Genomic DNA, 12435 nt, shown 5'->3' with positions numbered 1-12435 from the left:
TAGTGATTTCTGGATCTGCTACCCTTACACAGTAGGAGCACACTGCTATGTTCCTATAATGGTCATAATGGACTGGGGAATGCAATTGCAGATCCTGTGGTTCTCTGGGACAAGCGGAAGTCACCTATGGGCCTTTCTCAATTCTGATTTCTTGTCTTAAGAGGACATTTGTCAGAGTGAGTTGTATTCTACAGACAGGTGATTCTAACATACACCCTGGCTAAGGAGTCACCTTAACACTGTGCTGTGAAGTACATAAATTAGGAATTAAGATATTCAGGCTAAAAACCTATCTCAAATACTTACAGAGCATTGCACCCAGGGCTACCAATGTTCTAGAAAACTAGCACAGTGACAGCCTTACACATAATATCTATTCAGTAAACCTTATTAGTTAAGGAATCCCTCTCTGACAACGGACTTGAATTTCTTGGGTACAGTGAAAAGTAGCTAACCAGAGCTCTGGTACTTTGGTAACTATAACAGTGAGTCCAAATTCACTTCTCTGAATCTATCCTTGACACATAAAGGTAGAACAGGACAAGTTCATCTCCTGTTTCACACACGAAAGTAACCCATTCCTGACATCATTAAGAGAACTGAAACATTAGCCATACCACTGACAAAAAGCCACCCTTTCCAGTGGTGTACCAGTCATCAAACTACTAAAGAATAGATGGTACAAAAACGTTTGCATTTCAATAGAACTAGCTTTATTATTATTATTATTAAACAAAAGAAATGGTCTAAAAGCAAATGCAGATATGTACCGAGGGATGGACATGACCTGGTACTTACAGAGATGCTGCTGTGTCATAAATGAAAACAGAATGTTAGGAGAAAAATGATATTTCAGGTGATGTCTGTTTGAATAATCTGGAGACACAAGTGAAAGAAGGTGCTGTGCCAAGCAATCAGCAGGAACAAAACAGAAAACCAAATGCAACTACCAGCAGCTGCTTCCCGAGAACTATGTGCCGACAGCATGAGCACTGCCATCAACTCACAGTCTTCTCATTTTCCCCGTTTTCTATAATTTTCCTCTTCTTTTCATCTGTTTTCTTCTTGAAGATGTTATTTCGGTAAAACTGAAGTTCTTTGATGCTTTCGCTAATGTCATCAAGCGCCCTACAAGCAAACACATACTGATTTGAAATGTCCACAGAGGAAGTAATCAACAAGGACTTCTTACACAGTAACAAGACTTACGACAGTAAATGCCACTATCTGACATCATAAAGAGGAACATTTCAATAAAGCAAATCTAAGTTTTGTTTTTGTTTTTTTTTTCCTTAAAGTGAGTTGGAGTAAAAATTTTCCTAAAATTTATCAAATAAAGTCTCCTAACTGTCCTATTCAAGATGGTGAAGTGTTCTATGGGGGGAAAAAAAAGAATTCTAGTGTCAAGTAAGTCTAGGAAAACCTAGATCAAGCATTCCTTTCTTGAACTTCTCTGCAAAGTATTTTATATACTAATGTGTATTGCGAATTTCCAAGGGGAGGCTGTACTACACACAGTGTTTCTAAATCTTAATCGACCACATTTGTGGAATAGTCATTAACAGCTCATGGAACAGAGTTTGGGAAACATGGTGCAATACTGACAGCCCTACACAAAATATATGGACATGTGCAAACATAACTCACGACTCAGTCATGATAAACATCATCGACAGTACCAAACCGCTACAGAGGATCTACTTCCTCTCTGGCAAAGATTTGTGCTACAACCAGCTAGAATAGCCTCTCTTCTACTCCAATATGCTGCTTCTCATCTGCTGAGGTCTGAAAATCAGGTAACCAAAATTATCTGAACCGTGTGCAGCTCAATCAGTAAACTCTGTACAATAAGCCAAAGGCCTCTTCTACAGAATAAACTGCACTCATGTTAGTGCGAGAGTTTTATAATGGTTATTGCTGTGACTGAAGTGAGTTCTGCTTTCTTCCCTGGTCTTGGATATGCAGTAGAGAGCTCAGACTGTCGAATATACAATCTGACTAAATCAATGTATAAGGTATCTTACCTACATCTTCAATCCAAAAAACATCTGAAAATCCAAAGGGCTTTTATGACTATGTGGCAAAACCTGATCTTAACATGAAGCTGTATATACTTCCTAGTAATGCCATTTGGTGTGCATATCGGTATGTTTTGCTGCAGAATCATCAATGTGTTTGATCATGGGATGCTTCTTCAGACCTTGTATGGCATATTATATAACGGCAAACACTACAGATACGCTATTACCAGTCTGAAGCTTGAAAAATTCTGAAAGACATCAAACCCTAATTGTTTCAGATTAGGTATTCTAAACCTGTGTTGCTGTGCAATGGTCAGTGTAATCTACCCCTACAAGGAAACACTAGAATACCAGGGTTTTTACAGCAGAGACTTGGTCTGTTTGCCTATAACCGTATGTAGGGACTCAGAACATGGATGAACTAAATAAATGTCCTCCATAGCCAGCTGCTAAATCCCCAATCAAGTCTTACGTTCCTCCTGAAAAATGACAAAATTTATTTAAAAAAAAATTTTTTTAAATAAAAAAGCCAGTACAGGACACTAGATAAACAAGATCTTCGAATTTCTTGTGTACCTGTGCCTGAGTCTATAGACATAATATAAAAAAGATCTGAAAAAAAAAAAAAAAAACCCTCAAAAGTGTCCAAAGTAACTATATTACAAAGTAACTATGTTACACAACTGTCCACAAAGTGTTCTAATTAATTTTAAGTCGCTACAAGTATTCATATCCTTGTGGGGGAAGAATCTTAGTACTGCTCATTACTAGAAAGATTACAGACTGTTTCATCACACCTATAAACTAAGCTATCTTTTAGTTTTAAAACTGTGGTAAAGACATATGATGCTGCATATCTCAGAACAGAATACTAGAATCCTGACCAGAATTCCTAATAATCTTAGCAAAAGAAGGTTATCTTTATGCCAATTGACCTTTATTTCCCCCTACCCCCCAAGAGAGGGCAGAAGAGATACTGTTTTAAGCAGTCAGGAATTCGGGATTATGTGCATGTCAAGCGCTTGGAAGGACCCAAACTTACCTGTGAGAGGCAGCCTTCTTTGGTGCAAATTCATATTCTTCTGGATACCAGCGTCTATACACAGCAAAAATGGAACTCTCAAAGGAAACTGTCTCAAATATACTGGATAATTACCTCCTTCAAGTTATTTATTAACACTGGAAACAGGACTTTGGGTTGTGACTATCAAGATGCTTCCTTGCAGGGGACTCTCTTCCACCCTCTCTTCATCCTATTCTCTTAGGGTAAGCTCATCCTTGTCTAGGATTCCTAGATCCATTCCATTCCAGCCCTCACCTCGTTTGTCATGGACAGGCAACCACCTGCTAGACCTCTCCACCTACAGATCCATCGGACACTTCTAATCAACATTTATAAAAACCACACTATCCTCAAGACCTCCCTTCTCCCATCCACCAAATCTGCTTTTGCTCCTATTTCCCCCTTTATCTTTCAATAGATTCATCATCCACCTAACTGTACAAAACAGAAACACTAGAATTGCATTAGAGCTTTTCTTTCTCTACCATGCCAAGTGACCTTCTCAGTTGGGACGTTCTCTGCATCTTTCTCTGCAACCTAAGTGCCATATCCCTAGCTGATTCTTCTCTCTCCGATAAGGCAAAAGTCTCCTTTCTTACCTCCCTCTTTTCTTGCCACCTTATAATTAGAATGATCTAATCCTATCTACTCCTTCTACTTACACTTTTTTAAAGGAACCTATCCCTTACATTAACCATCTCAGCCCACCACACAAGCCCTATGCCATTTGGCCTCAGATCCCACCTTTTCCAAAGTGTGTGCTTGGAACTCCCACATTGATGAACTATTTAATTCCCTTATCCTCCCGAGCCCTCATTTCTTCATCCTTCTGCCCGTTCTCTGGAATCCTCCCTCCCTCTTTACTTAAATGGCAGGAAAACATCTACTCCTCTTCAAATCTCAACTTAAATTTCCTATGTAAAGCTTTCCCCAATTTCCCATTCCTCCCTCCAACATTTAGGGAGGGGTGCCTTTCCCCTTGGGTGCTTTCAATATTCAATATGCACATTTCCATTACAGAAGTCACCACACAGTATATGTGTCAGGTGTGTTTTTTACACATCTGTCACCCCACTAGTTTCTACGCCATTTTAAGGCTTTTCATCTGTCATGTTTCCAGCACATAGGCCAATGCCTGGCACAGAGTGGTGCTCAATAAACTTTCTGGACTAATGAAATTTATACAAAAGATTTTTGACATTGTTTCCCCCATTTCTCACCGGTCCAGAATCAATTAAGGACCTGTCCAAGTGAGAAAGGGATGAAGTTACTCACCCACTGGGCACCCTCAGTTCTACAGTTCAATTACTTTCCACAAATTCCCAATTAAAACATGCTAAATGAGGCAATTTAATGTGTCCTAAATATAGCCCTTACCTGCACAGTTCTTTAACAGTGCTCACATCAATTATTCTATAATGAAGATGTTTCATGAACTGGGGCATGTATTTGTCAAGAAACTTCTTATCTGCATGAACTGAATTTCCTAGAAAGACACGAAGCATACCGCATCTGTGTATTTCTAGCAATATACAACAGGATATAAAAATTCATTAACTGGTATGGAAATGGAGATTTTTTTTTTTTAATTCAGATAATTCCTAAAAGCATCCCAGAACTTTTAAATCAGGTTTGAGTGCATCTGATTTGGTTACAAGTACGGACTTCTGAGTATTTAGTCAGTCTAGCTCATAATATATTTATAAACAGCCTCTCTACGGACAAAAGGATAAATCTATCATTCCACATACTTAAAATAATGCACAAATCTATTTGTTACTTTCTCAGATCATACCAGATGTGCAAATTTTCTCCCAGTGTCATGAAATCCACACTATTAACACTAAAAACTTAACTGAACCACATTAAGTAAATAAACCTTTATTCACATTCCAATTTTAACAAATCATATCCATATTCATGTTTCCATACAGTAATTTATATAAAAAACACTAAATTTCAAATAAGTACTTTAAAATAGACACCAGCCACACTAGCTAGAGGGAAAATATATATACAATATATGCTCTAGGAGGTAAAGTTAAACTTTTTTTTTTAAGTGAAATTTAAGGAAAGTGTAAGTTATTACATCAATTACATATACAAATACAAATACACCTCCACAGATCATTAACTTTTCCCTGACAATGGCAGGACTTTCAAAATCCTAGTAGAACCAGCCTGGTTTCTTTAAGAAGTCAATGTTACACAGGAAAAAAATTAAAAAATAAAAACAGGTGGACATTTTAGATTAAGAGACTGAAGAGACATAACCAAGTAGAATGCATGAGTCTTGATTGAGTCCTGGTTCAAAAACAATTAGACATTTTGCATGTGGACCAGATCTCAAACGGTATTACTGAATTATTTTTAACTACCTTAAACATGATATTGATATTGTGGCTACACAAGAACATGTCCTTACTCTGAGGAAATGCTTGATGAAGTACTTAGGAATGAGACATCAAAACGCTTGCAATTTACTTTCAAATGTCAAACAAACAAAAAAAAAAAAACCAGAGGGAAAACAAACATGGCGCAAGGGTAACCGTTACTAAATCCAACTCTCCTGTACATGTGAAATTCTTCCATGATAAAAATAGGAGAGGAAATATTATTGAGTGAGTCTATGTACCCCAGATCCCATGTCGGGTTTCAGGGCATTTCCCCAATACTCATGTTACAAATTACACAAAGAAACGTGAACACAAAATTAAGATGTATAATCCAAATCAGGGTAAGTGAAAGGCATGATGGTCTTAGCTGATCTTTCTGGAACTGCAGTCTCTTGAACCACTACAATGGAAGACTATCTACAAGGTATACATAGGATTGGATTTTACCTGCAAGTGGACAGAGCCCCGGAGGAGTCTGCTGTCGTACAAAGGACAGAAATTCATACTCTGCCTGCTGCAATGTCATTGTACTCTCCTTCACTGCCTTGGTTAGACCAGACTGCAAGAGAGAATCCCCAGCCCCCACCAGAAACACATCAAGTCAGTTTTCAAAGGCATCCAGAAATGAAACTTCACTTCTAAAATGGGCAAATATAACCATAGATGGACCATTTATAAAGCACAAGTTCAAACTGAAACTGCCATCTTTGCACTGATTTTTTTTTTTTTTCTTAAAGAATCCAGGTCATATAAGCTATGTTCCTGATTGTTAATAGCATTTCCACACAGTCAAAAAAGATGGTGCTCAAAGTCCAAGGATATAAGCTCTGGGATGAAACAACTATTAACAGGTGAGCAGCACGCCCCCTTCTCTGAAAGTTGATGTCTAACCTTATCCAAAAGACTGATTTGAGCAATGCTTGACAATCCACAATGCGTTCGCGACAGACTGAATGCAGGAGAGGAAAAAAGAGAACATTCACGAGGAGATGATCTCGAGAGGTCCCAAAGATGACAGGTAAACAAGCAAGCAGTCTCCCAGGCTCGCCAAGCAATCTTCCTCTAACCCTTTTTAAAATCCCATCCAACAATGGTATAGGATTCAGATGTGGGAGCAACACGCTTGTTACTGATCCCCAAAGCAGCACTCCTGTTATTTGGTAATGTTACCTTCCCATGATGCTCCTTACACCAATCTGACATGCTGTCCAGTAACTCATCTGGCTGTTTTATAATCAGGTTAGGACCCTGTGGATGGGAAAAGCCATTAGTCATCCAGAATCGACAGGGATAACCGTGGTTTCTGAGGTAAAGTTTACGCTGCTGTCAGGATTAAATATATAGATGGCAGAGAAAGAGATGAGGGCCCTTTGTTATCTAAGTAGTCCTTATTCATTCCAGCACTGTTTACAATGACAAAAAGGAATGACTGAACACACACGCACACATACACACCTCTGAAAAGTGAAATGCCTATTAACAGAGGACACTGGTAGTCTATCAAGGGTCAGCAAACCATAGCCCCAGCCTTTGTATATTTTTGGTTTTTTTTTTTTTTGTTGTTTTTTACTATCAGTAAGCTAAGAATTATTTTTACATTTGTAAAGAGTTGTAAAACAAACATGTGATAGGTAGTATGTGGCACTCCAAGCCTAAAATATTTACCAGTCTTTTTTTTAGAAACTGCTTGCCAACCTCTAATTAGGAGTTCATTTTGGAAAGTGTCTATATTGCCAAGTGAAAAAAGCAATTGCAGAACAGTATATACGTGCATGTGATTTCATGTACACATGTTAAAAAAAAAAAACATACATTTATATATGCATACAAAATGCCAAGAAAATACACAAGTTTTGGGGAATAGGATGCAGCAGCAGAACAGGGCAAAATACAAATAGAGTTCGGATAAAGTTATACTGCTTAATTTTAATGGCACTTTTAGATCAAAAAGTTAAAAAGGTAACTGGTGGGCAGCCTGGGTGGCTCAGCAGTTTAGCACCGCCTTCAGCCCAGGGCCTGATCCTGGAAACCCGGGATCGAGTCCCACATTGGGCTCCCTGCATGCAGCCTGCTTCTCCCTCTGCCTGTGTCTCTGCCCCTCTCTTTCTCTCTTTCTGTGTCTCTCATGAATAAATAAAATCTTAAAAAAATAAATACATTTTTAAAAAGTCTTAAAAAAAAAAAAAAAAGGTAACTGGCAACATCTGGGGGGATAAAAAAGCAACACTTGGTCCCAAATTCTCTGTTCCACTTAACAGAACACAGAACTTCTGAGTGTCTTAGGCAGAGTCCCAGCAATAACAGAAGCCTGACTGGTGGCATTAAAACAAGTCATCTTGGGCATAGTTTCTCCTGTATGATAGTGATAACAAACCGCCCCCCTTTCCTCAACGGGATGTTTAACAAGATAAAAGAAATTACAGACATCAAAGTTCTTTGAACTTTTTGGAAGAAAAGTACTTTATGAATCCAAGGCATTATTCCTACTAAGCTGGTAAAAATAGTTTGTGATCCCTGAGAGAGATGGCTCGAATTTGACTATCTGACATCTTACAACTAACAAGGAATTTCAGCCAAATAAGAAAACTGGTCAAGGCAATCTTTTAAGAAGCAAAAAACTTGCTCTGATGACATGCTTTTTAAAAAACCAAAAACTTCATATTGGGAAAAAAAAAAAAAAAAAAGCAACAAAAAAACGTTTTTAACAAACTATGATGGGAAAAGCAAACTATTAATCTAAGGCAATCTAACTTATTCTAGGTCCCAGTTTGGCACACTAAGCTACCTACAGAAAAATTTTCAGGGTAGGATGTTTGTTCTTCTACCAGCATAAAACATTTTCCTCAGACTCATACACAAGAATAAAACATATTTTCCACAGAAATGACACTTTAGTGCCAACAGCCCCTGAGCATTTTTTTTTTTTTTTTTTTTTTAACATTCTTATCCTCATCTGACTGAGTCTATTTACAAATGCTACACTCATCTGCAGCTGTGTGAATACAGACCCAAATTTCCTCCAGGGTACATATTAACTAACTGGTCCATTAAACTGTCAGTATTTCACATTATATCAACAGTCTAAAGGAAAAACTCTTCTTCAGCCAAGGGTAAGTAGGGCTCACAAAATAAAGACACTTCTCTTCACTATTCATCCGCAATAAATTCCAAGTGACAGGAAAAAAACAACCAAACCTAAAACGCAGAACTTTATTTATATAAAGCTAAAAAAAAAAAAAAAAAAAAAAAAAAAAAACCACAGGAGCTACTTGTTACAATGAGAAACACCAAGTCTCATGATTTTCCTCCAGCTGATGTAGCAAGTGGTAACTCCAGGATGTATGCCTGGTACTCCACAAAAGTAGCAATTCATCTATACAGGCCTTCTCCCATCCCTTGCTTACTAAGTGGAAGTCTTACTGTAGATTTATGAAATCCACTTGATGTAGGGAGCACATCATTCCCGCTCTCTGGGAACTGATTCTAACAGGACTAACCTTTTCCCACAAACATCCCTACTGTGTTCCTATTCTGGAGTTCCTTAGGGCCTCTGAAACTGCTGACAATATGAGACCAGGGACCAATTCCAGGCCCACTACCAATCAGATGCCCTCGCACACTTCTCAAATGCCTCTTAAGTGTCCAAAAGGCAACAGGTGTGCTATTCTGCTTAATACTTCAGTTAAAAGCAGCATGTTAAAACCTTAATCATGCCCAATAAATCAACAAGAGACTATTCTGATTCTTTATCAACAGGAATTCCAAAGTCTTACTACAGATCTAGACAAGCACACATCCTCGTTGAGAAGGCAGAAACTGGACACAGAGAGTCAAGTGAAAATTAAGGTGACAATATAGGTTTAAATAAGGTGACAATATAATTCTGGCATGAGTCACTAACCCTGATACAATAGCTGGTTGTCTTCTTATTGGTTAGAAACACTTTATTCAAACTGCCTGGGATAAATTCCTGACTCCCCCAGTAATGAGCCAGGTGGCCCCGCGCAAATTACCCAATACCTCTGTGCCAAAACGTCCTTCTCTATAAAATGAGTATTAACTACCAACCTTATAGTTGTTGTGAAGACTGAGAGTAGAGATGTGAAGCACTTAGAACTGTGCGCAGCACACAGTAAGGTCTCAGTAGACGAGAGCATTATACGTTTCTGTAACTTTGGGCGTGGATTATTGAAAAATAACCAGATTGTGAGATAGACTACTTTGGTTCCAGAAGTAACCCTACTATGACCTAGCATATTCCTTTGGAAGTTAACCTATATGTACCTCAGTTTTATTATTATTACTTTTTTTAAATAAAGAGATGTGGGGGGGGGGGGGAGAAAGGATTTAGGTTTCTAATACTCTATAAACAGTATGACTGGATTACACGGCATCACCTACTTCAGCCAAAATGTTGAGATCCGAGTCAGTTATCAGACAGGCCATCTCAATAATCTGGTCCTTCTCAATGTCCAATCCTGTCATCTGCAATCAAAAACAAATATGAAACACACAAAACCATCTTCCCGGTCTATTTTTCTCAATTTCATTTAACAGTAATTCCCTCGAGCATATTCCATTTATATCCCATTGCCAGGATAAAAGAGACAATAATGCTTCTCTGGCAAGCCCCGGAGGCACTAAACATGAGTCATTTATTCCATAAATATTTACCGAAGGCCTGCTATATGTCCGGCACCCCGGTTCTACTGTGGGACGGATGCAAAGTCAGCAAAATTGAGTGCTGACAGCATTCAATTTGGTGAGAGTTAGACAACTCCCATCACTACATCCCCGCAGTTCACAAAGTTTTCGTGTCAATGACGCGCCTTGATCTCCACCACCATCGAGTGTAGAAAGCACTGCTGTTACCCCCATTTCCTAGGTAAGAAAACTGAGGTTCAACCGAGGAGGGGGGGAGGCTTCGGCAGGAGTGTGGAAACCCCAAAGGGATCAGAACTGGGTTCTAGTCCCCACTCAGGACCTAACAGCGTGACCTTGAAGGGGCTCCATCCTCTCTCCGGGCCTCAGTTTTCTCGTTTGTGGGAGAAGAGGTAAGGCTGAGTCATCTCTGGAGTCCGGTCCGGCTAAACCAAGCCAGGGTCCCGGGAGGCTGCGGAAGGGCGGGGGGGCGGGGCGGGGGCGTCTGGGGTCCAGCCCAGGGACCCCGAGCCCCGAGCGGCCACGGCGGCGGGGGTCGGCACCCGGGCGGGGGAGCCCTACGGAGGAGCCGTCCCCTCGGGAAAGCAAGCGCACAGCCCGCCCCGCCGGCCCGCCGCCCCCCACCTGCCGCCCACCTGCCGCCCACCTGCCGCCCCGGGCCCCGCCGCTGCCCCGCCCGCCCGCCCGCCTGCCCTCGCCCCCGCCCCCGCCCCCGCCCGCCGCACTCACCTCCAGGTCCACCCAAACCATCCGCTGAGCCATGCTCTCCCCCGCCGCCATGGCTGCGCCACCTTCGCGGACACCTCGCGACCCGAACCGCCCGCGGCTCCCACCCACACCTCGCAACAGCCTGGAGCCCAGGGAGCCGCCTAGCATCACCCGGCGCGAGCCGCCGCGGCCCCAGCCTCGCAGCCTCGCAGCCTCCCAGCCGGCGCGGGCGCGGGCGCAGGCGCGATGGTCGCTAAACGTCGCAAACCCGCGGGGAGGCGCAGGAGCCCAAACCACAAGCCCCAGCATCCAGTGCGCCGGCGGGCCCTGCACAGCCCGGCTCACCTGCCGAATGGGGTCATGGGATTTGGAGTCTCGCGTGGTGTTCCGACCGCTTTCCCCACCCCCGCCACGTGTTTTCGGATGTTACTGGACGCGCATGTTTTCCTGAACTAAGTTTATTCGTTTCGCAGAGTTATTTCCTGAGTTTTGGATTAGTTGCAAACCGCCTGGTTGAGAAAGAAAGAAAGCTTCTACTTTATTTGGTAAAAAAAAAAAAAAAAAAAAGAACTGTTTTTTTTTTTTTCCAAATATATCCTTGCCCTTTTTGCCCCCCCCCCTCCTTTTTTTTTTTTTTTTTTTTTTTTAACTTACCTGCAGCTCAGGTCCACACTGAGTATTTATCTCGTCGACATACAGCAGGACTGCGGTGTGCTGCTTTTTTAGGCTAGAAGGCCAAGTCGACTACTGTCAAATCCTTTAGAGATGCGTGAGATCCCTTTAGGGGGGATTGAACGTTACCTGTTCAGTAAGACTTTCCTTCTTTGGCAAAGGGTCGCTCCTTATTCCTGATGCAGGGAGGTGGTCTGTGTTATCAGCTCAGCTGTGGGGTGTCAATGGGAAGGACTTCCTGCTTCACCCTTTCAAGTGCTCGGAGTTTAAATCTCGTCCTTTCATAAGGAACCTATGCAGCAAATCAAAATGAACTGAAACAGCTGGTTCGCTCTGCAATCGGCTTTGGTTTTGATCGAAGTATCTGTCAGAGGTAACTATTGTTTCCATCATTTCCAGGAGTCCAGAGAGCCACCAACAGAACCAGTGGACCCTGTGGTGTCAAATTGCATGAGTCTCTTAAATCTTGGCTATTCAGTAGCAAATCCGCGTGCAGCGTGCAACTTTGTCACGCATCTTGGCCTGGCCTGGAATTAATATACCCTCTTTTTTCTTTTTCTTTTTTTTTTTTTCTGAAAGCCGTATTGCCACTAATTACAGAGCTTGTGGTCCATCGCATAGTAATTCATACCTGGTGAGCTGGTTTTGTGAGAGAGAAACTTGTTGCCTAATCAGAGTTGTAAGGACAGTGTAGTATACTGGGTATCACCTGCAATTCCTTTGGTGTAACCCAACCCACCACCTGCCAGGGCACATAGAAACTCTTTGAAGGGTCATGAAATGGTGTGCACAGATTGCACATTTCATAAAGCCTTTTATTGTGCACAGCCTGTATACATTATAACTGCATTGCCTGATGAGTCACATTGTTTTGCTATAGCTTTTTACTCATGTGTAGCCTACTTTATAAGAT

The 12435-nt window shown here is 41.2% G+C and overlaps 1 protein-coding gene across 1 annotated transcript; it reads right to left on the bottom strand.

The window, feature by feature from the left end:
• Positions 1–690: 690 nt before the first annotated feature.
• Positions 691–11097, bottom strand: REXO2 (RNA exonuclease 2). Its single transcript, XM_077893584.1, has 7 exons — positions 10872–11097; positions 9882–9965; positions 6651–6728; positions 5928–6039; positions 4462–4570; positions 3064–3117; positions 691–1128 (listed from the first exon to the last, which is right to left on the bottom strand). The coding sequence occupies exons 1-7, from the start codon at positions 11016–11018 to the stop codon at positions 999–1001; spliced, it is 714 nt and encodes a 237-aa protein (XP_077749710.1). The 5' UTR covers positions 11019–11097; the 3' UTR covers positions 691–998.
• Between the last annotated feature and the right edge of the window lie 1338 nt (positions 11098–12435).

This window comes from Canis aureus, chromosome 3 (genome assembly GCF_053574225.1).
Source record: "Canis aureus isolate CA01 chromosome 3, VMU_Caureus_v.1.0, whole genome shotgun sequence".
Lineage (NCBI taxonomy): Eukaryota > Metazoa > Chordata > Mammalia > Carnivora > Canidae > Canis > Canis aureus.
This window is presented reverse-complemented; position numbering and strand designations above follow the sequence as displayed.